At 45.2% G+C, this 23750-nt stretch overlaps 1 protein-coding gene across 2 annotated transcripts in view; it reads right to left on the bottom strand.

The window, feature by feature from the left end:
• The window catches only part of LOC135244450 (homeobox protein Meis1), a 69406-nt gene that overhangs the window by 37747 nt on the left and 7909 nt on the right, over positions 1–23750 (bottom strand). For both annotated transcript variants that reach the window (XM_064316732.1, XM_064316733.1), the window contains exon 7: positions 16853–16964. In XM_064316732.1, coding sequence (XP_064172802.1) covers positions 16853–16964 — 112 coding nt within the window. The remainder of the gene's footprint in view (positions 1–16852; positions 16965–23750) is intronic.

Genomic DNA, 23750 nt, shown 5'->3' with positions numbered 1-23750 from the left:
GTTCAACTACATTTAAAATGTTTGATTACAAAATTGTGGTCAGAGCCAAATCAAGAAAGAAAGAAAAAAGTATCTGTCCCAAACATTATGGAGCTCACTGTATATGCACACACACACACACACACATATATATGCATGCACATGATCACAAGCCAATATATTCACAAGCCAAAAACAGCCCTGGCTAATGCTCAGTTTGTTCCTCCTACTGTTTTTAGGCAAATAGAGCTAGTCCGCTCCCATATGGGAGGGAAATTGCACTGCTTGATGTGTAATCTAAGACAAGATTTTCATTGGAAGCAAATGCTCTCAATCCAGTGTAAAGACCAGTTCATGTTCCGGAAAGCCTATAACAACAAACCCAGGGTCGGTCCCACGCGAGCTGGAGAAACAGAAGCAAACACCGGAGAGGAGATACTGGGGAGACCGCCTGACGTCTGCCTTTAACCGCTCTCCTCTTTATTAGAAAATCTTTAACCTCCCCCCCCAGCAGCACTCCTTAAACCCCACCTCGGCAGGTCTGGAGCTTGGAGGGGAGCGGAGGAGAAAAAAAAAACAGCAAATCTGTCAATTTTATCAGCATTTCCATTTTCGCTGCAATTTGACGCCGATCACCTCGGCGAGGTCTAATTTCTCCCTTTTTAACATCAGTGAACCGAGCTGGGAGGCGGTGGGCTGTCGGGGGGGGGGGCTTCTCCTGCTGCCAAATAAAAGCAAATTATTAAGGCAGGCTGAAAGGGTGGAAATAATCAGAAAAATGATGCTGGTCCATAAACAAGCTTACAGCCTCATTAGTCCAGCTGCAGGCCCCACTGGCTGACTCACACTCTTTTTGCTGATGCTATGAGGAAATGCCACAGGGAAACTTTGGCCAGCTGCTAATGGTTTGTGACAGCTTCTTAGCAACTAGTGCGAGGGATGCAGTGGCACTCGCTACTGACAAAAATCAAGAATGTCACATCATTTGCCCATGTGTGGCAAAGCCTATGTGGCAATTAAAGAGCAGGCCAGTGGCTTGGGCCGGCCGGGGGGCAGTGGGAGACACCCTGCGGCTAGCTGGGGAGGAGAGCGCACACAGAGGAATTTTTTATAACTCCCCCCCCCGCCCCTCGCATGCTGCCTCAACGCCCCCTCTGCAGAAACCAGGTTAACACACTCCCCCACTCCTTTGTCAGCAAGAGGGCTGCGCTCCTCTGACCCTGACACACACACACACACTCTCTTTCTCTCTCTCTCTCTCTACCTCTCTCTCTCTCACACACACACACACACTCAGTCTTTTCACTCTTCCCTTTCAGTGTGCTGCACTGTCTCTGTTTCGATTTCTCTGCATTTCTAAATCTCTATTGCTCTCCTTTCTCAGCTGCCTCCTTTCAGTCTCTCTTACTGTGCTTCTCTCTCTAGCTCAATGTCTATCTCTCTCTCTCTCTCTCTCTCTCTCTCTCTCTCTATCTAGCTCACCATCTCTCTCACTCTCTCTCTCCCTCCCTCCCTCATCGGGCATCCCCTGACATTATCAGAGGAATTTAGGGTAATCCTTTATGATCTGATCACTCAGAAGAGGCGCTACCTGTTCCTTTGTTTTCGCACATGGAAGTGAAAGGTGCCAGCTATTGTTCTGCTCTCTGGCGAATTAGCAAAGCAGGATTTGATATGAGTCATGCAGACTCACTAGCTGTCAGTCAGCGATAAAAGCCGAGGGGGAAAAACAGCTTTCATTTATTTCTTTGTCACCGTTTCCTCCCACACTAATCTGACTCCAATATGAAGTTTGTCTGTCTGATGTCACTCAGGCGAGGGGTGGCTCCTAACAAGCGGAGAGAAAGAGGAACCCCGGGTCCCCAGTTTCAGTTTTGGAGCCACGGGTGATAAGTCAAAGCTGTCAAAGCAGCGAGCACAGCTGTTTGGCCCTTTAAATCATTTTAAGAAGTTGTTTTCACAAAATTTTATAGGCCATGCCCCGGTGGCGCGGGGGGCCGGGGAGCGGGCACGCGCGCGCCGCGCTCCGTCCACGGACGATTTCTTGCGAGACCCCGGAACCGTGCGTGCGATCGGCCGGCTCTCCTCACGTTTCAAACGCGCGCGGATCACATGTCGGCCCTGCGCCCCTTTAAGCACACCCAGGCATTCAGGGCCCCCGCTATCTTGTTCCTTTCAGAGGGCGCACGGGGGGAGGGGGAAGGGGGTTTGGGGGGGCTGGGGAGATAAAGCAGCATTTATTGTATTGAAGCCTTTCACATGGCCAGAATAGCAGAGGCAGCGGGGGTTCCCTTTAGCCGGGTCAGGAGCTCCTCCCACCAGCCCCGGCTATTCGGCCCATGCAGGAATTCCTGCAGCAGAACTCCCAACAATAACAGAAATGCCCCACGTGCGCGGGCTTTCAAAAGTGTCTTCTTCTGGCGGAAACAACAGACGGACGGGAACTTTCCAGGGATCCCTCCGACGCTGGTGTCCTTCCTCCAGAGCGAAGGCATTATGGTCTGACCGCCTTTGAACAAACACCCATCTGGGCTCCCCATTACCACAGTCTTACTGTTGCATTCTAAAACTGATGACAAGCACCTTCAACACACAACCCTACTGCAGCAGTTCTGTAATTCTGGACTCTCAATGAAAACTCTGTGCTCCAAATCATGTTCATTTTTTCATTAAAGCCCATACAAGAGTAACACTCATTTTATTTATCTCACAATATTTTTATGTGTCTATAAGTGGTGTTTTTCTTTGATAGTGGTTGTAAATAATCATCATGACAGAAAATAACATATTGTAATAACTAATCCTGAGTGTAGTATATACTTACATGCTGCAATTTTAGAGAATTCACTCTAAATAATACTCGCTCATTAACAAGCAGACATTGAAGGGTCGGTATTTCGTATACATATGGACAGAAACAAATGAGCTTGTAATAATTACTGTTTACAAATGTATGATTATTTGCTTATTTGGGGGGGGTCCCTTAAATTGCATATTTTTACATCCATTTAAATGCTGTTACTTGCATTTGCTGTCCTTATATCTCACATTAACAAAACAATGACTTGATATGTCAGGGCCTGATTGAATATTGATAGTTATTGAATGCCAAATATTCCCACTCACTCACCCACAGGTGAATAGAAAGATATGGTGCTGCTCATCTGTCTGACCCTCTGATGCACTGTGTGTCCCAGTACCCATGTATCCTCCTTTGCTCCACTACCACCTCGCCTCCTCCATGCCCCAGAATCCGAGCGCTGTGTCCTCCCTCCCACCAGTGTATGAGGAGGCGAGCGAAGCAGCTTCAGGCTCGGCTCCTCGTGTCCTCGCGGTGAAGGACACATCGATGTTTGCTACCACGGAAGTCCGTTCACATTTCTATGTGACATCACGGGGACTGAAAAACCATCCCACAGCATTTGACACCAACCAAAATTTAGAAAGCGGAGATGGCGGAGAACTTGAATTACTTATAGAATCCTACCCGAAGGCTAGATTGTCAACAACGGATAACAAAATGTCAGACAGTTTCGCTTTTGTGGGTCTAATCCAACAGACAAATTCAGCAATTTAATACGGCGAAGCAGGTTTTTTTATTCGCTTGTATGCATGCTGCTTAAATGAACATGACGAAGCATAAATAAGTAAGGCAGCTACCATTATTTCAGTATGTGAGTAGCATGCACAAATTAATTAATACAACTGTTTCCACAGGACGTATTTATTACCAACAAATTTGATTTCAGATATTACAGTGGGAAATACTTCTTTTTTCAATGGGAACACATTGGAAACTCATAATATGAAGCAACATATCTGCTTCTAATCTACGGAAATGTTTCTGAATTAGCCTATGTGAGATGCAATGAACTGGCAATATAATGTCGGGTGTCAAAGTATAACTACAGAATGAGGTGAATTGGGCTTCTGGAATAACAGTAAATTTTAATGTTTGCGTATACTGTGAGATGTTTACTTTGATCTAATGTAGCTAATTACGTATATACTAGCGTCTCGACATGAACCATCATGCCAGGACCATGTCTGGACTGGCCACAGTACATGCAGCTACTTGTACTCGAAACTTACAAGCTATTTTGCAGCTGCATATGGGCTGACCACATGTAAAACCTGTGATTGGCTATGAGGCCATTTGAGGGCATGGCAAAAAAAATAACACTTATGATAGGGCTATTTCATCAATGGTCAACATCAGCTTAGATGAGAGAGAAGCAGATAAGCAGTCCCACTTTTCTTCCTTGTTCTCTCCTTCACTCCAGATACTCACAGGTAGGAGATGAGTGAGAGTTGGGGAGTGGAGGGGCTTATTTTTACTTTGCATCCTTTCTTCGCATCCATTTCTAACTCCTTCACTCTAACTCTTTAGCTCCACCCAATGGAGGAAAACAAGGAAAGGATACGAGGACAAAGGAATAAAGGAAACGTGTATTAGGCAAATGGAACGTCCTTTTACAAGCAACAGTTTGAAGCCACGTCAATAACAGATATGGCAGATGGGGAGCGGTGGATCCATAGGTTGATCATTTATATGTCACGTGTTCGGACAAAAATACTTCCACAAAGGATGTAGTCCTTTCCTTGCTCAAGCATCCTTCGGGAGCCTCCTAGCTCCTTGTTACTTGCTCCTAGCTGGATCAAGGAGCATTCAATGGGTTGGAATGCCCTTAAAGATGGCGGACAGTCAATTCCTGGGTCTGTCAAGGACCAAGGGGATTGAGCCCGAGGAAAGGAGGCGAGGAATGAAAAGTAATGGGACACACTCACAGAAGCCAAAGACAGAGCACAACATGACATCACTTCCTGTTCCCTTCACTGTAGCAGTCTCTGTGACGCAGGGAACAATCTTAAAATAAACTGTGGGGCCAGAATCTAGCATTGTCCGGTTGAGCAGTTTCACACTGCAGCTATCGATTTTTCACTCCCTTTCCACACTTTTAAATGTGAAGAAGTCATGGCTGCTAAGAGAAAAGAAAATGTCTGCAAAGGTTCAAACAAACCTGGTTCCGTTTTAGCTCAGGGAACCCACACACCACGTCAGTTCCAGTTCCCAGCTCCCAGTTTTGGACCATGTTTGCTTGAAATCAATCCGAAGCAGATGGTTCTGAGGGTAGGGGTCCGGGCCAAGAACGGAGCAATACCCACCACAAAAGCTGAGAGCACTGTGAGGCCCTCTTTGCCACTCAGAGCCCAAAAGGTCCCAAAATTCAGCTAAAGAGCAAAAAAGAGGGACTTTAATCTGAACCTATGGCTCAAACAGCAGGGGTGCAGAATATAGACAAATGCACGATTGGACTATGCATCATAAGGCCAGAAAAGAACATTTTTAAGCTTAAAGGAATGAAATTTTGGCCCAGATGAAGACACTGTCCGGACTTAATCTAACCACAAAGCTCATCGCCTTAACTTTTGACTAAAACAGTGCAGCCTATTTTGTTTAGTTTCTTAAAAAAAACATTATCATGAGTTTTGCCAGTGGTTGCAATCAATGCACTATATCAAGCAATAAATTAAAATAAAAAGAACATTAAAACTGTCCACACCATGTATTTCAGAGTTGACAAAAGATGACAAAATTTAATTTTATATCAGAGGAGAGGCAACTGTTGCCACTATTACACCAGCAGAGCTTGCCACAAGGGAATCACAATGGAAATAGGTCATGGGCCTTATCATGATATCCTGACAGATTAAATACCACATGCATCTGTGTTTTGTAATTTATCAAATAAACTGTGAATCAGTCATTCAATCATTCAACCTATCAATCAGTCAACTGTAATTTGTGCACAACAATTTCTCTTTACCTGCTCGTATCATGGCACTACTTTTTGTTGCATTCTGATAATGAAAGAAGAGGAAAATACTGTCCTTAGATTGGGTGTCTCAGTGAACCACCTTTTATTGTCAGCCTCTGGCTGATAATTTTCCACACGATAGTTTTCTAAATGACACAGGCGAGAGATGAGCAGGGTTCATATGCAGGGATTTCCCCCTATAGCTGGATATCAGTGCAGCTGGCCTGAAGTACAGTCGATTGTATGAGAACATTTGGCTGCTAATAATACCTCTTCATTGTACCAGCTTTTGTTTAATTGAGGGTGACACCAGGGAGGATTCTGCCATGGCCCAGCGGGGTGAGTGGTGAGTGTGACAGGGAGGAGGGCTGGGATGGAAGGGTTCCAAACCGATTACAACAGGGAGGGTTCATCTGAGTTCAGCACACATCCAATACATCCAGAGCTGAATTTCCCAAATATGTCAATGGGTAAATTTTCGGTGTTTTCTTTTACCATGTTCGTTTCTCTTGATTAATAGCAGTGTTCGAGCATCTGTTGGCCGTGGCATCCTGCAATAACTCAGGGACAGGGAGGACAGTATCTCGTGGCGTGCTGTGGTACATCTGTGTAGACCACAGGAAGTGGGGGTGGTGGGGATGTGGGGATTTGTAGTTCTACGGCCTCCGGGTTGCACGGGGGAGATAACAGCAGGGCTGGAAGCGACGGAAATAGATCGGAGCGGCCTCCCCGCTTCCTGCCCGCAGCGGCACCGGGCCGCGTGGGCCCGCGCGATTCGACCCAACGGCGCACAGGCGCTCCGGCGCTGACGCCGGCCAGGCCGTCTTCGCTCGTGCGGAAGCTCCCGAGACCAGGCTCTGTGAAAGCCCAAGGGGGAAGGGCCACCGGCTCCACCAGGCCGCAGCCCTTTATTTCCAGGTTATCAGCCATTTTAATCTGCGGTCTCACTCCATTTCTTCTTTTCACTGTCTTGTAGCTCAGACCGCAAGAGTTATCGGGTTACCACTGAAAATGTATAGGTCTCTCCTCTCTTTCGAACACACATTCACACGCCCAAAGTATACATACACATCCAATGCCTCAACAAACACCACCACCCCCCCCAAAGTTTTTTGTTATTTGTTTTGTTTCTTTCTGTCACACTAAACCTGAAAACCTAAACTCCCTGAAAAATCTTGAAGTGGCCTTTATCTGTCCCACCCAAATCCCCTAAACAGGGTCTCCATGTCAAAAGACACTGGCTGTGCTTGAGGGGGATTGTTTGGTCAGGGTCAGCCACAGGTCAAGCATTTGGCCAGTTGTTAACACAAAACTTGCCCCCTCCTGCACCACCACCACCCCACACACACACACACACACCCCACCCCTCCCAAAGCAGCCCGCAGCCACCATCTTCAATGACAACTGTCTACATGAGCCTCAACCCAGCTCCGCCCTGACAAATAATCCCTTCCCTATGAAGTGGTCCTGACCACAAACAAAGAGGTCAAACGCCTTTTAGCAGAAACTGTAGAGGAGGCTACATTCCCCAAATATGGAGCTTGGCTGGTATTTGCCTGCATGAAACAGGCTTTCAGGAATGCCATTTTGAAACGGGGTCGGTGAATTCTTCGGCTCTTTGTTAGGGCCCCCGTGCATAATGGCCTTTGAAAAAGAGGTTCTAACGCATCTAAATTGAATTATTTCAATTCAGGAGTGGGGGGGGGGGGCTTCATTCAAATTCAGCCTGGCAGATTTACATGTTGAAAAAAAAAAAAACACCGGACAGAAAATGAATGAGATTATCTGCGTGCCCGTGCTTAAGAGGCTCCAGAGAAAGTCAATAAACCCACGATCAGAGGCAGAAGAGAAGGGGAGAGCTGGAAGGCACAGGGTGTTCTTCAGAAACGGTTTTACAGTGTGCGCGCAAGTCCTCCACACCCTGGTTTCTCTCATTAGCTGCTCCGACATCTTTAACCAAGGCTGTGGTATTCTGCGTCCTGCGCTGAAATTATTATTATCTGCGGAGGGAAGTATTCCTAACTCTGAATAGCATCAGTGGGCAGACCATATGGCCAACCGTCGGGTAGCATCCTTATCCTCATCCGCTTTGAGGGATAAAAATAGCGCGATGCTGTTTGCGGCTCTAAGCCGGGAGTCAAACACACCGCGATACTCCTAATAAAATAAAGGCTAACCCGCAGCTCAGAGACGCAGTACAGATCGCTGCACCCGCGACGCGCTCACAGACTGTACTTTTCACAACCCGAGACAGAAACAGCTTGAGATCAAAAGATTGTGTCTGTTGTTGAATGGTGTAGCGTGATATCAATGTAAATACAATTAATTCCAGCACATTTTAATTTGTCTTTCCTCAACATTGTGTGAGAGAAAATATTGCCAAATCATTTGCTTTTCTGATATTTCAAACCAACAAGTGTCCGACCATAAACTACCTGATCTCAAATCTCCAAGTTTTTAAAAGCAGTTTATATTTCACCTGTTTTGGTGACTATTAGCTTTCCACTGGCAGGGGACATCCATATCAAACAACTGCCCCAGGACTTGGGTGACCTCTGGCCTTTGCTGATTTTGAGATTAAATAAACCAACACTGTCTGTGGGACACAGAGCCCAATAAGACCACAAGGGTAATGAGCAAAGTGTTAAAGTCGTGCCTATTTCCTGTCACTCACGGTATTCAATGCTGCAAACTACCTTCCTGCACTCTCTACCTCCTTCCACCTCTCTCTGCCTCCTTCTCTCTGTCCTTCCCTCTCTCCCTTCCTTCCTTCCCTGGCATGCCTGTCCTCTCTATCAGTCGCCAGGCCCCTGATAGCGTATCTCTGTGAGCGCGCTTTCAGGCTTTTCCTGAAAAGTCGGTTTGCATGTATCTGATGGGGCCCTCGTGGGTCCCTGTGTCTCCTGGGGATGTTGAGTAATGTTCACTCAGTTCTTCAGGGGCAGATGTAATCCGCTGTGACATGTCCGTGTTGAGTTGCTCTGATTTCTGTCAAATCCACATAAACTCTTGCTCCTCACATCATAAGCTGGGGTACACCATTGGGGGCTGGTGAGGCAGTGTATTCACAGTGTTGGGACAGAAGTTCCTTGGCGATTTGAAATGATCCAAAAGGGGCACTGTTGAATCTGGTGTACAAAAATGTCCCAGTTCCATATTCTGTTACCATGGCGTTAGTATTACTTCCGAACATTTAAGCATTTATTCTTAAGCCATTCAGAACACAGCGCACCTGTAGGTTTCAGCCACACTATGCTATTGCTGATGATAAGGGTAGCAAAGCATCAACACCTCAATAAGCACAAACAGTCATTCTGGCAAGCCTCTGTTATTACCAGTCACAGAATGTCACAGAAGGATAGAATTTGATAAGACAAATTCAAACTCTTACTTGTACAGAACTCTGCCACCTTACATTTATATTTATGTTAAAAAATGACACCAACAGCTTTTATCAATGAAAAACGTGTGTGTGATTGAATTCAAACTTCCAGCAGTTGCAAGCCGTCTCAGAATAACCTGATTTCAAAAAAGTATTTCACCATATTTTACCACAAATGAGTTTGTCTGCGTTTTTGAAGAAAGTAATTAGGCAGCACCAGTAAGTTTTGCAGTTCCACAGAGAGGCACTACATTTATGAAAAAGCCTTCCTACAAATATCTAGATAGGAACCTAAAGATAGAGCTTTGCTACATCACCAGCACACCACAAATATGTGCATTTGATGTAAATACAGTTTTGGCCTCTGAAGATCAGAAGCAGATCACTATGACCTTTGAAGATCACTACTCTGTGGAAAGCCCTTTCTCCTCCTCACTGCTCTTGCTGTCCAAGAGCAAGAGCACCCTGGATTAGCCTGTTTTTGGCACCTTGTGCCATGCCAATCTTACAAGTGATAGCAAGGGGAAACCATTTCTAACACAGACATGGACACACATGCACACTCAAGCACATACAAATGCATGAACTCATACATGCTTGCCTAAACACACACGCAAGGCCATGCATGCGCACATGCACACACACAAAAACAAAACGCAAAGTCAAATACGCACATACACACATCGAGAAGCATGTGCACACGCTAACAAGCTTGCGTGAGCACACATGCATTCAAATTAAAATTCTTCACAGAAGAACTAAAGGTCACTGAAGGAGAGTCAAGTGGTCTAGCTGGAGAAGGTAGAGGATCTGGCTGAAACAAGAGAGGCAGAGAGCACTATGCCTTGAAGGACAGCTCACTACTCCCACCTTCTTAAGCCTTGCCTTGGAGGACGTACTGCAGCTTCCCTCTCTCTCTGTCGCTCTGTCGCTCTGTCTGTCTGTCTCTCTCTCTCTCTATGTGCCACACACACACACACACACAAACACACACAGACACATACATACATACATACATGCACACACAGACTGACACATAAACACATACACACACACACACCTCCTTTCATTGTATCAGCGAGGTAAGCAGAAGGCCCTCTCACAGCAGATTAAGCCCAACACAAACAGGGAAACTCTATCATCATTGTTTCATCAGCCAAGAGACAAGGGGCCGGAGCACAACTATAAACCCTAGTTAAAAGGCCGACAGAGAAAGCAGAACAGGTTTTGATATATGAGACAGTGGCTTATTGGACTTTATACTCATTCACTTTCCTTCTCCTCTTTGGCTTTTTTGATTACCCACACAACTGAGAGTGGTGACAAATGAGTGTTCCCCCCTGGTGTGGGAATATGCCCCACTTTTTTAAGGGAAAACCTCTGCTCACACTTAAGCCTTTATCGGTAACAAAGCAATAAGGGCCATCACCAGCCATGACTTTCCAAACAAGCGGTGTTCAACAAGTATGCACATGTTATATTACCTCCCGATGCATTGCTACTGATATTCAACCTGGTTACATAAATGAGGATAGTTACACAGCTGAGATGGGAGCAGAGGTGAGAGGAATTTCGCATGCAACAAGAGAGCCATTTCAGAACAACTGTAATATCAGATAACGGTATGTCCATTGGAATCTCGATAAAGACATTTTTCTTTTAGCTAACTGCATTTTGACATTACAGCACATTACAGTCGCACTAAAATGCAGACTGGATCAACAATCAAAGCTAGAGCCCTTCAGGTGGTGCATAACGTTAAGGCCTTGTTGTACGTCACTCTGGATAAGTGCATAACGTTAAGGCCTTGCTGTACGTCGCTCTGGATAAGTGCATAACGTTAAGGCCTTGTTGTACGTCACTCTGGATAAGAGCGTCTGCTAAATGCCTGTAATGTAATGTAATGTAATGCCTAGTCTACAGAGACAAACCCCACAGCCTGCAATAAAACTTCAGACCATGTCAATGCCAACGTTAGCTGGGAGTTCTGAAAAGCCACAAGCGATGGCAATATTTATGAACCAGCGGGGGAGAGTTCCAGAAAGCAGGGCACTGCCCACCTCAATGCTCAATAGCAGCTCCTGCACCTGAGCAGACACCTGCAGTCTGCCTGCACCAGCCAGTCCTCAGGTGCAGTGGATGCACAGCTCAACTGAATCCAGGAATTGTGTTCTCTGGTAGTTATTCTACTGAGTTACTGCTGCAGGAATGAATGGACCCACTTTAGGTGGGTTGTCAGGTTCTTCTAGCTAAAGCTCCACAGGCAGTGAGTTCATTCACGTGTCAGTCATCCACGTCACCATGGACATGTCATGGATGACAGGTGTGTACACTGCCCGCCCTCGTTAAGGTCAGGGGCAGCCTCCACCCCGTTTCCAAACACTGACATCTGCACCTACGGCCTTTCCCAAGACGTCATTCGTGTTTGTATGTGGATAGCACTCCACAGTGGAATCCCGAACAACGAGGAGTGAGTGTGTGTGAGGGGGGGGGGGGGGTTATATGCCCAACACAACTGTCAGCAATATCACTTCAGTGGCTGTCCCAAATCAAGAGAATGCCTGTAAGTTCTAGATTGTGAAATATGTTTCCTGCAACTTCAATTTCAGTGTTGTTATACGTCAGAGATTTGTCCTAACTGGAGTCCCAACTACATGAGACCAGGATTTGCCATAAGTTACTGTACATTAGAAAAGTACTTGTGGATTTATCTCCCATTAGACATCACCTGGTCAGGTTCATAGTAACATTATGAGCTTGACAAGTGGCACTACTTCCATGAAAATATTCTACCACTCCAGCTTTGAAACTGATTGGCTGTGGGGTTGTTTTGTAGCGTTCGCGGCCTTTGTTAGATAGAGGTTGCTTTTAAGGTAATGTGATGCAAGCTTCACGCTTTCATGCAAACGCACTGTGAATGGGGAAGACAATACATAGCGGCAGCTAGCGCTAGGCCGCTAATGACAGCTTCCACCCATAATGCCAACGCATAAAAAGCACACGCACCTCTCATTTTACGCGATTGTGTTTTCGATTTACCCAGATTGCCGAGACCGCGGGAGAGGAACGGCGCAAAAACACAAAGGTGGTGTCACGCCCGCGCCTGATGCAGTCAACACAAAGAGGGGAGAGCCGGGGTAGCGCGGGGAGAGAGAGAGAGAGAGAGACGCACCGACGAAACGATTTAATTCAAACGACAGTCAAGTGTCACTTCAGAAGAAAGGAGCCCATTTGAAGGGCTACACACAGGTAGCGGCGGCAATTAAGCGCACAAAGCAGGCAGAGCGCCCGCCAGAAGCCGCAGGAGCGCTAGCGCGTTACGCCGCTATCGAAAGAAAGAGCCAACGAGCGTTTCACGATCGTGAATCTGAAAGGAGAGAGAGAGAGTGGATATGAAGTTTCCCAGCTGAGCGGCATTGTGGGAAAGAGGCCGGGCGACGGCTCCCGGGAAACCGTCACTTCGGAGAACGAACGCGGGGAGCGCTGGAAGAACGGTCCACGTCGCTGACCGCGCCCCGGCTTTTTTGGCTCTGCGCTACGGTCCGCGTCTGTGCTCTCGGACAGCCAGCCAATCGCAAGCCGGCAGCTGCAGCACAGGTCCCGCAAAAGAGCAGGGCTGAAAAGCTCTTCTAAGGGGCCGATGACCGTGTGGACCAATGACAGCCACACTCAACCAGGCCAGGTTAGTAAAACACAATCACATAAGACACTCACAAGTTAGCCTCAACCCTCTTAACTCATGCCATTACAGATAGTCTCTGAGCAAGGCCACAAATGCCACAAACAAAATTCACAAACAGTGGACTCCTCTACGGCTTTTCCCATATTTTGGCTTTGGGATTTGTTTTTTTTTTTTTTTCTAAATTATGGTTTGCATGCCTCTCAACCCAATTTCTAACAGCCAAATTAGAAAGCTTATGTCTGCGCAGAGCAAAGAAAACATTAAAGGATTATCTTTCCTGCAGGAAGCACGGAGCAGCACTGCGGAATTTTCGCACGCAGCAATTACGGTTTTTTTTTGCGCACTGGTTTGTTTTTAAAGCGCGGGCCTCGGGAGGTGCGCAGAATGCGGCGAACGGAGTTCCCTCCCCCTGGTCCCCGCCGCCACCGCGGCAACGGGAGCACCGCGCGAAAACCGTACACTTACTCGGACGGTAACACAAAACACCAAACGGCTATTTTACTTGGCATGCAGACGGCGATTCGCCAACGGTCACAGCGATTGGACACACATATCCGCGCCCTTTGGTCACCACCTGCTTTCGTTTGCTTCTCTTTTTTTTCGTTTGCTTCTTTTTTTCGTTTGCTTCATTTTTTTGTTTTTTTTATCTGAGGAGAGACCAGAGGCTTTTCCCGAAAACATTTGTTCTTTTTTGCGCCGCTTTTTTCGTGACCGCTGCCCTGGCTCCCGGTTCGGGCCGGGGACGGGCCCTGTAATCTGCGCCGGTCGGGCCCTTGCCAGGGGGAACAGAGGCTGGCGAGCCGGAGCCTCTACGGTCAGGGACTCAGCATGCCGCGGTCATAATAATGATTTGTTTTCTTTTGCCCTCTCAGGCGCGCCGCTCGCAAAAAAAGTACGACCCAAGACACAATACCACAAGGAGTCCCGCGGGACGTCCCGGCGCGAGCCAGCACAGGGTATATACCAACCATTCAAAATAGACCGTCTAATAGACTTGGGCTGGGGGGAAGAGGGACTGTTCTGTTTTTCGGGCTAAACCCCTAGTAAAAGACTCGATGCGGTGGAGCAAAGAAGAAGTTCTTTTTGGGCAGAGGAACAAGCATTCTTTCATCTTTAAGGGGGGGGGCACACAGTCAAAACATAATGACATTCGCGAAGAAAATGCGACCATTCCAATCGCCCATTCTAATGGAAGCAGGGTGTCCACACAAAAACTTAATAATGCCATCTGTAGCTTGCATGTCTGCTTTATTGTATAGAATTAACTCAACAGAAAGACATTTCCAAGAACACCCAGCAAATCACTAATAATGATTACAGCCTGTTTAGGCTGAGGAGAACTGAGCAGAGCACAATTCGTAGTGTCTTGATGAGAGAGCAAAACAGCTAGGCAAAGCTACAGTGCTGGGGAGAATTCCTCCACTTGTCATTTTAGGGGAATAAAATAAACATCCCAATCCTCTCCTGGCTCCCACAATGCCCTGGGGCAAACAGCTTGGAACCATACAGCTATTAGGAAACCCTGTTTGCCATGCAGAGATTAACTGTGCTGTGTTTAACACAACTCTGTAGGGCAGGAAAGGCTTTGTGGGTATTTCAATTTTGACACCCCCCCCCACACACACACGCACACACATGAGGAGGAAGACAGCAAAGTTCATTAGGTGCAAACAGTCAGGTGTAGGAAATGAACTTGCTCCAGTGGATGCAACGACTGCAAGTGGAAGACCAGGCAAAAAAATAAAGGTCAGTGGGTATGCAATCTTATTCCAGCAATGAAGCAATAAAGCAAACAACAATGAATAGCTTGGTAAAGAGAGACATAGCACAGCAAACTGGGAAAAATCTGAGAAATTAACAATGCCATATATGGCTTCAATTTTATTTTACTTGTACTTATGCATATTTACTCCAGCAGATCCAGTAATCCATCTCAAGAGTGCCACAAGACTTCCTTACCGGGGATACAAACTCAATAACTCCTAGGTTTGCATACATTTACTCTTAAACCCGGGTCAAATTGGCCTTCTCATACAGCTTTTTGCGACTTCATATGGCATTGTTTACATTCCATACAGCATTATGCCTGAGGTATTCCCACTCCGGGCAAATATTCAACATATTCACATCCTTTTTGTATGTACAGCAATGTTCATGTGAAGAGGTGTAAAGTAATGCTCATGCGAAGTACTGACATCAACTGACAACTTATGACATAATCATCTAATAGCATAGCCTAATAGCCTTATAGTAAAATGTAAAAAGGAAGATAAGGCAGTGTAATGATGCATTGAACCCTATCACGAATATAAATAAAATTAGTAATGAAGTCCAAATGTAAGTATGATCAGTAAAAATGTTTTTTTTTCCAAAAATGGGAGGCTAACAACCACGTGACAGACGAGGGCTAGGGTATATTTGCTATGCAACGACAATAAGCATATCAGAAATGATAGGCTAATATCAACACATCACTTTTTGAGACCTTTCACACTGCCTGTCAGTCACTAATTAGCCCACATTAATTTCATGTATCACACATGGCCTAGAGTGAAATGACATTTATATGTTTTACAGTTTTTTCATTAGTGTGAAGAATAACTATTTTAATACAGAGATATACAAGAAATTCCCTTTCATATTCAAAAGCATGCCATTTTCTATTTTAATACACACAAACAAACAGACAAACTTTTGAATCAGACTGAATGTTCAAACGTACTCAGACACTCAAAACACACAAAAACAAAACACAAAATTACATCCTACAGTAACCCATTTTCCGCAACTCTTTGACTTATCCTCTTAACTTAAACAACAAACAAAATCCACCATACAGGGTCGGTGGGGGGGGGGGAGTGGGGCGGGGGGCAGGGGGCGGGGGGGGGGAGAGCACATTAAAAGCCTATAATTGGAAGTATGTGAAAAATGAAGTGTCAGTTTGGTCAATAAAGAGCAAAGGTCAGAGTGAGCAGGAGCCCAAACTGCAGAAAATGTGCTCATTAAGGCAGCCAATCAGAGCAGGGGCCTGCCTGCATGCCCGTTAGCCAGCAGACATCTGACCGCCTCCCGAAGGCCAGACTCCGCACCATTACGGCTCTGCCTCAGAGACGCAGCGCTGGTGTATAAATGGCTGCTCAGTCATCTGAGGCGTAACGCGGGTCTGCCGGCTCTGCTGGCACACTGCTGCCCTCGCATCCCTTTCAATAATAAATGAAGTTGCTTTTTGCCCACAGTTTGTTTGAAGCTCCCCCCACCCCCCCCCCCCCCCACCACCCCCGCACCCTAAAGCCGACAGACCGAAAACACCGAGGCCGTTGCTCTGAGAGCGATCGCGTCCCTCCTGTCAGCGGCTGACTACAGCCCGAATCTCTGCGGTCCGATTCTGACACCGTTCGTGTGCGAGAGCGCAGGTGATGTGGAATACGCCACCTCTGACTGCAGCAGGGACCAGCTGAATTAACCCTGACCAGACCCAAAATGAATCTGAATCCCCAACTCAAAAAACAACCGTTTACCACAGAAAAGTGCAAATGTGCTAAATGATTTATTTAACTTTTTTCTGCTAATGCCATGTTACGTAAACTTACACATTCTGTGTTAAATGTTCACAATAAAAAATCCTGTATTAAAAATGGCACTGAACTGATAAATGAAACTTTATTGTCCACGGTCACTATGGAGACTGCGGTCACAACCAGTGAAACAGAAGGTGCTCAAAAGGCCTGGATTCAGAGGAGGGGCCCCAGCTAACAGCGACTCATCACAGCCATTCCACAGACTTCAAACTGACCTCAACCAAAATGTCCTCCTGTTTTTCACAACAACGTCTTTCCCCTACCCAGACGGTCCTCTCAAAAGCCAAACGGGCTGACACACTTCAGAAAGAGGAAATTCCTCCAGCAGCAGAGCTCCTCACCCTATACGGCCGATAAAGACAGCAGGTAAATGGCGGGTGTCAGCCTGGCCGCGCAGACTGCGGGTCCTCACCTTGCTCGCTGCTGTTGTCCCCGCTGTGTGACGTGTGGCCCCCGCTGGAGGGCCCCGGCGTTCCCCCGGAGCGCGTGGAGGCCGTGTCGTCGTGATCTCTGTTCCACGAGGTCTGCAGGGATGAGATCAGCTGTCACACGACTGAGGGATGCAGGCCCACTACACACACACACACACACACACACATACACACACACACAGTCACACACAGAGCTCCCCCCCCCCCACACACACACACACACACACACACACACAGAGGTCCCACACACACAAAGACACACATACACACACACACACACAGAGGTCCCACACACAAAAACACACATAGGCAGAGCTCCCACACACACACACACGCACACACACACACACAGAGGTCCCACACACACAAAGACACACATACACACACACACACACACAGAGGTCACACACATAAAAACACACACACAGAGCTCCCACACACACAAAGACACACACACACACACACAACCACGAGGTCACACACACAAAAACACACACACAGAGCTCCCACAAACACTAGGACACACACACACACACACAAACATATCACACAAGAATGCAGAGAGCTCCCACACACAAACACAGAGAGACTGATGATCACATGTTCACCATATAAATGCTTCAGGAAGAACCCTCTATCCTTCCACATTCTCTCCCCTCTAATCTGTCCATCCCACTGAGGGACTGCCAAATACTCTACACTACTCCACAGTCATTAATGCAAGTCTGAAAAAGCATGTATGGCCACAGCGCTTTCTCAAAGACACCGAAGGTCTGCTGAAGGAGTGTCATCTGGGCACTTCATATTCGTCAGTATGAAAAACTCAACATCTCAAAACTAAACATAATGCCGGTCATTCAAGTTGCTTACATCAGGAAGACACATGGATGCACACATGCACGCACACACACACGGACACAAACACACACAGACACATGCACACACACTCACACCTACACACACAAACACACGCGCACACACACACACACACACACACACACACAAACACACAAACACACACAAGTAAAAAACTAACACCATTACCAGAGAGAAGCAAGCCATCGTCCACAGCTCAAAAAAGTCTACCAGTCTAAGTAAAATAAGTAAAAGGCCTGGACGCTAACTGGAGTATTTAGGGATTAGGAAGTTAAATCTCGCAGCTCCTCAGCATGACCTACAAGAGAGGACTGGAGGTGGTAAGAAGAGGATTCGGAGGCTACAGCCTGAGAGGGGGAGCCCACATATATATATATGTAGACCTCCTAAATTGTAATGGAAATCAAATAAGAGGGAGCTTTAAAAGGGGGGGGGGAAATCCTATTGATAATGGAGCTTAGGTTCATAAAGGCTGGAAAGTGTCAGCTGTTTGGCGGATGGTGTGTGGCAAATGGAGCAGACACGGGAATAATGAGAGGTGGACAGCACAATGGGCCGGCCTTGTGTGCGCACACTCAGTCCCATGCAGGGCCCGCTTGTTCTGCGCAACACAAAACAGATGTCGCCTCTTATCACTGCGTGCCTCTGAAGAGCAACATTTGTGTAGGAGGGGAATGGCTGGAAATGGGGAAACAGCATCTACTTTTAGGAAACGAGTACACGTACACAGATATACCCACACTCGCTCGCTCAAACACATATACATACATACTACAAACACTCCCTCAAACACATACACAGATATACCCACAAACACTCACTCAAACACACACAGAAACGTATGCAGAAACACACAGGCAAACATACGCACACACACACACACACACTCACACACTCTAACACATACACACTCATTCACACAGTGATACACACATACACAGTCACTAACACACACACTCGCTTTCTCTCACTCACACACGCACATGCACACATGCACACATACACGCACACACATACGCACACTCCTTTACACAGACACACATTGACTTGTACACAAACACACACAGAAACACTCAATCACTCACACACATTTTCTCAAATGCAGGCTGACAACTCACACACATACACTTACAAACAGCCATACATATACACTCATACACACATACTGTATACACATACACTTACACAAACAATAACACACATTCACACAAATATACACACCCACATACTGCCCTCACTTACAAACACAACCAGACATTAGCATGAGTGTTGCATTTGTGTGAATGTATCACCATCTAAATCTGAAACCAGCCCTGCTACAATCACAACACAACAGCAAAGCACTATTTTGTATATTAAACTATTCAAACTAAGATAAAATCATTTTGTATTGTACTTAAATGCTTAACTATGTGCCTTAAATGTTTATTCGCATACACAGCCTGTAATTGCAAAATTCTCATAAGGTTACTAGGATTATTCAGTATTATTTTTTCTTCTATTTAGATGAATTTTTATCACACTAGTTAAGAAACCCTAAAAGACTGTTGAATTTGGGTTTGCTTTTTTGCAACATATGCCCATATTCCTACAATTCCCATGGAGCAATGCAACAGACACTGGAATGTAAATGAAGCTCGCGACTTTATAAATGATTGCAGTTCAACCTGTGGCTCTCCACTTCCTGAAATACAAACTTCAAACTCTGAGGGAATATATATGGTCACCTCATGTGTGCATATTCAGATTTTCATGTCAGCATCTAAAAATAAATCCACTAAAGGTCTGCTTTAAAAAAAAGGAAGAAAAAATAGTGTATTATGTAGCAGCATACCAAAAGAATGTTGTAAGGGGTAATCTAGAACATATGCTCAGAATGCAAATGGTTAAAGCACCAATTTCCAGTTTCTACAACTCAAGCTATTGAAGAAAAAGAAGGGAACTTGTTTATTCATAGCTCTGTGAAAAAGAATGGTACAGCTCCCCAGGGACCGGGCCCACATTGCACAAAGCCCCAACACCTCAGCACGCAAAGGGAAGTTATTTCCACGCACAACAAATCCCACTTAGAGAATATAATTAGAAGGAGAAAATGGCAAACTATTGCATTAACTGTAATTTAACAAAAGACCAGCGAGTCATGTGGGAGGCTAGAGCGGGGACCCGTGGGAGAGGGAGCCTTCAGAACCAGAGAGCGAGATCTCCTGGGCACACTTAGTCTATTTATAAAGCCCCCGACACTCCTGTCGATCACTGATCTAACTGGTAATTAATAGAAAACACACCAGCGACACGCAAAGCTAAATGCAGGGAGAGGATTCCAACAGGATGGGACACCCACAAAGACAAAGAGAGACAGAGAAAGAAACAGTGAGAGAGAGGGTGATACAGACAGAGTGAAAGAGAGAGAGAGGGAGATAAAGACAGAGTGAAAGAGAGAGATATAGACAGAAGGACAGGCAGAAAGAGAGAGAGAGAGAGAGAGAGAGAGAGATGAAAACACAAGTGGGTGCAGGCGGAGAGGTAAACAGGCGTGATGAGTGTGTTCAGCTGCGGGAGGCAGTGGAAGTGTTGGTGGAGGGAGAGGGTCCAGCAGCAGACAACAACACATTTGATATATTCACTGTCCCTCTAATGAGCTGCCTCAGATTTATTCTGCCTCTCTCCCTCTCTTCTGCCCCTCCCCCATCACATTCTCTCTCTTTCCCTCTCTCCCTCTTTACCCCACACTCTGTCTCTCTCTCTCTCTCTCCACAGTGCAGGAGGCAGATTAATTCAATGCTTAATTGTATAGTAAATTAAATTTTCCACCTTCCGTTCTGTGTATCTTAAGCTAAAGTTCTTAAATCTGCGGCAGCGAGCGGGGAGGGTGGGGGTGGGGGGGGGAAGCAGCGTCTGTGATTTGTGCCTACCTTTTTTTCATTACCATTTTCTCCCTCGCCACTTAATTCGCCGTGAAAAGATTTTCCTTGCTGGAAATTCTGATTCCGCTATGATCGGTGAGGCATTCCAATTCACCGCTAGCTCATTGTGTTGGGTCTTATGCACCAGCCTCTGCTTCTCACAGTCTTCCTCATAGTACACCAGCACTCAAGCAAGAATGCTGGTTTGCCAATTCATGCATAATAATAATAATAAGAATAAGAATAATAATAGTATATTCTGTTATGGATTGCTTAAAATGTCTCTTATAGAAATGAGTCTTATTATACACAAGTGTGTTTTCAATGACAAAATTCAAAAGAAAATGTGTGTGTATGCATGTGTGTGTGCGCGCATGTGGATACAGAAATATAAAAACCCATCATTTTGTTTTTGTAAGATGTTTTATATCAATGTGTAAAAATGGGCAGTATTTTAAAATGTACCTCAGTGAATTTGGATCAAAAAGAATTAAACACATTTTCTAACCACCAACTACCATCATATACCCAAATTCTATATTATATGTAATTAATAAAGAGAAAAACCTTAGCATTGTGACTGTTACGTGTAATTCTTTTCTCAAACATGAAGACAAGATGTGAGTCAGACATACTGATAAGAAGGCAAATGGCTGCCTTTTCACTGCTGGCTGTAATATCAGGACTGAATACTAGCAGTGTAGAGCTGTAATGATGTGATAATAGCATGCCATACTCAAAAAGAAGGATATGTCCAAGAACCCCGTTCCCAAGTTTGCCTTCCTTTCCCAAATCTCACAACAGTCATGCAGCAATAATGTAATAGTTGTTGATCACAGAAAAAAGAGATCCAGCTGGATTAGATCTCTTGAGTGAGTCAAATACTGTCTGAAAGGCCCTTTGGGGTTTTTTTTTTTTTTTTTGGAAACTTGTAAGTGCACATTTAAAGGCATCAAAAGCTAATTGCGCATTTTACTTGCTGTTCTTAGTTTTAAAACCACTACCTATTTAGGTGCTTACTTGAAAATTCTTCTGAAATATATTGCTGCTAATTTGTTCTTAGGAAAGAAACAAATTATGCTAGTCTTTCATAAAATAAAACACAAACTTAAATGAAAGCTACAACACAAAGTAAATTTTCATATTGACGAAATAAAGTAAAGAAATGAAGGCTTACACCTTTCAGCCACACAAAAGGCCTGTTGATATAAGATTTACTTGAAATGTTCCTAATAGACAAACTCACTGATTACTTTAAAAAACTGAGACAGGGATATAGCTTCCTTATGCAGTAATTGATTTCTATTGTCCATAAGCTCATCTGCAGAAGGAGAAATTAATCTACCATGTGTAGACGCTACAAACTTGAGTAATGTAATCTGTTGCCGATTCAAACATCGAAACCAAGTAAGCCTCTGCACAAACTCCACAATTTTCAACGTTTTACTATTTCCATGTGCAGTTCCTTCTAACCACCACACGATATATCAGTAATATGCATCACATGGAAAAAAGCCTGAGTCTGCCCATATGGCAAGTCTTCTCTTCAAATACAGACAAGTGTGAATTAATTGCAAGCAATTACAAATGTGTACGGTATGGGCCTTTATAAATTCAAATTTTATTTTCTGGTCTGATTTTTTTTCCCCAGAAAATTATTCACTCTAAATTGTACAGATTACAAATGTTTAGGGTCAAATTAACTTCACGGGTGGGTGTGTCACATATATTATTTTAATAAAATTCTGAAAAAGGCCTACTTTTATTTGACTCGTCAGAGCCACCACATTTCTTGCGCTGCTGTGGTCATGAATAGAAAAAGGGAGTTGTCACGTGGTCAGCCCTTTGTGCCACTTGTTGAACCCTTGGCAGCAGTCAGCCACAACTGCCCACGCTGGAGATGGGGGCCATGGCTACAATGTCACAGTAACGGTTTAAAAGAGTAATTATTGATAATGAGTGCATTAAGAACATCGTGTGATATAGAAATTTAACCGAAGGACAGTTTAATATAGCCGCACGCAAAGCATGTATGAGAATAAGGGCAGTTACCAATAATGGCATAGATTTTTTTTTTCTTCCTGATGGCACTTTTAGTATGTAAAAGCACGAAATTATATTTATGTAATATTTGACAACAACCCAGGAAGAGAACAAGATGAGGCCCCGTTAAAAACATGACGACGAACGCGTCGCATCTGTCAGGACAGAAATGTCTTACAGAGTGTCTGTAAAACATTTTGAGTAAACTCAAATTCTATCGCAACAAAGCACGCGCAAACACAAAATGACTTATAGCGGCAACAACAGCCAGCGTCCCTGTTTTACCACACTGCAGCACTGCAGCAGTGACAGAAGCAAACAACCGCTGAGCATTTAATTACTTTAAAACCCACTTCCGCAACCACAGTAAGCAACAATCAGCACGGCTCTTAAGACAGGTAGCAACCCATCATACTCATTACTGCTACCTGAAATGGTGAGACATTGAGACATTTGCTTCTTTGGCTAAGACCTAATTACTTCCCTGTACTCCTCGCGCATAAAGACAACTTTGCAAAGCGTGGCTTATAATGCCTTTACCGTCAAAAATAAGCTTGCATACAAGCAAAACGCCGTAAAAGACAGTGTTAAAATGGCTGTCACTCGAATGACTTGACAGTAAATGATACAGTCTGATCAACATTTTCAATCGTTAATACTGTGAGCGAACTACCTAAAATGCATGCAGAGCGATGCCACGCTTTTATAAATCAATCGTTTTGCCATTTCCGCGCAAGTGACCAATGCTATGATAGGCTAGTTCAAGTGAAAATTATGCAGGCCCTGTAGCCTACTGAAGACACTGGTGTGAAAGGGTTAAGCAGCTAACCAGTCACTCCGGCTCACATAGCACCTGAGGGGGCTCTGCATTTATCAGAGCGGCCCAAAGTACACAACGTGATTTAGAACTGGCTCGGCCGCATTCACAACAAAGTGGAGAGGCTGTGACTTTTTCACCTTTCAGCTCTGCTCCGCTCTTTTCTTTGGGAGGCGCCCTGGGTCTTTCGCCAGCACGTTACTCCCAGCCTCACAGACTTTTATTAAAACGTTCGGGAAA

Source organism: Anguilla rostrata, chromosome 18 (genome assembly GCF_018555375.3).
Source record: "Anguilla rostrata isolate EN2019 chromosome 18, ASM1855537v3, whole genome shotgun sequence".
NCBI lineage: Eukaryota > Metazoa > Chordata > Actinopteri > Anguilliformes > Anguillidae > Anguilla > Anguilla rostrata.
Note: the sequence above shows the minus strand (reverse complement) of the source record. Positions and strands in the feature narration are given on the sequence as shown.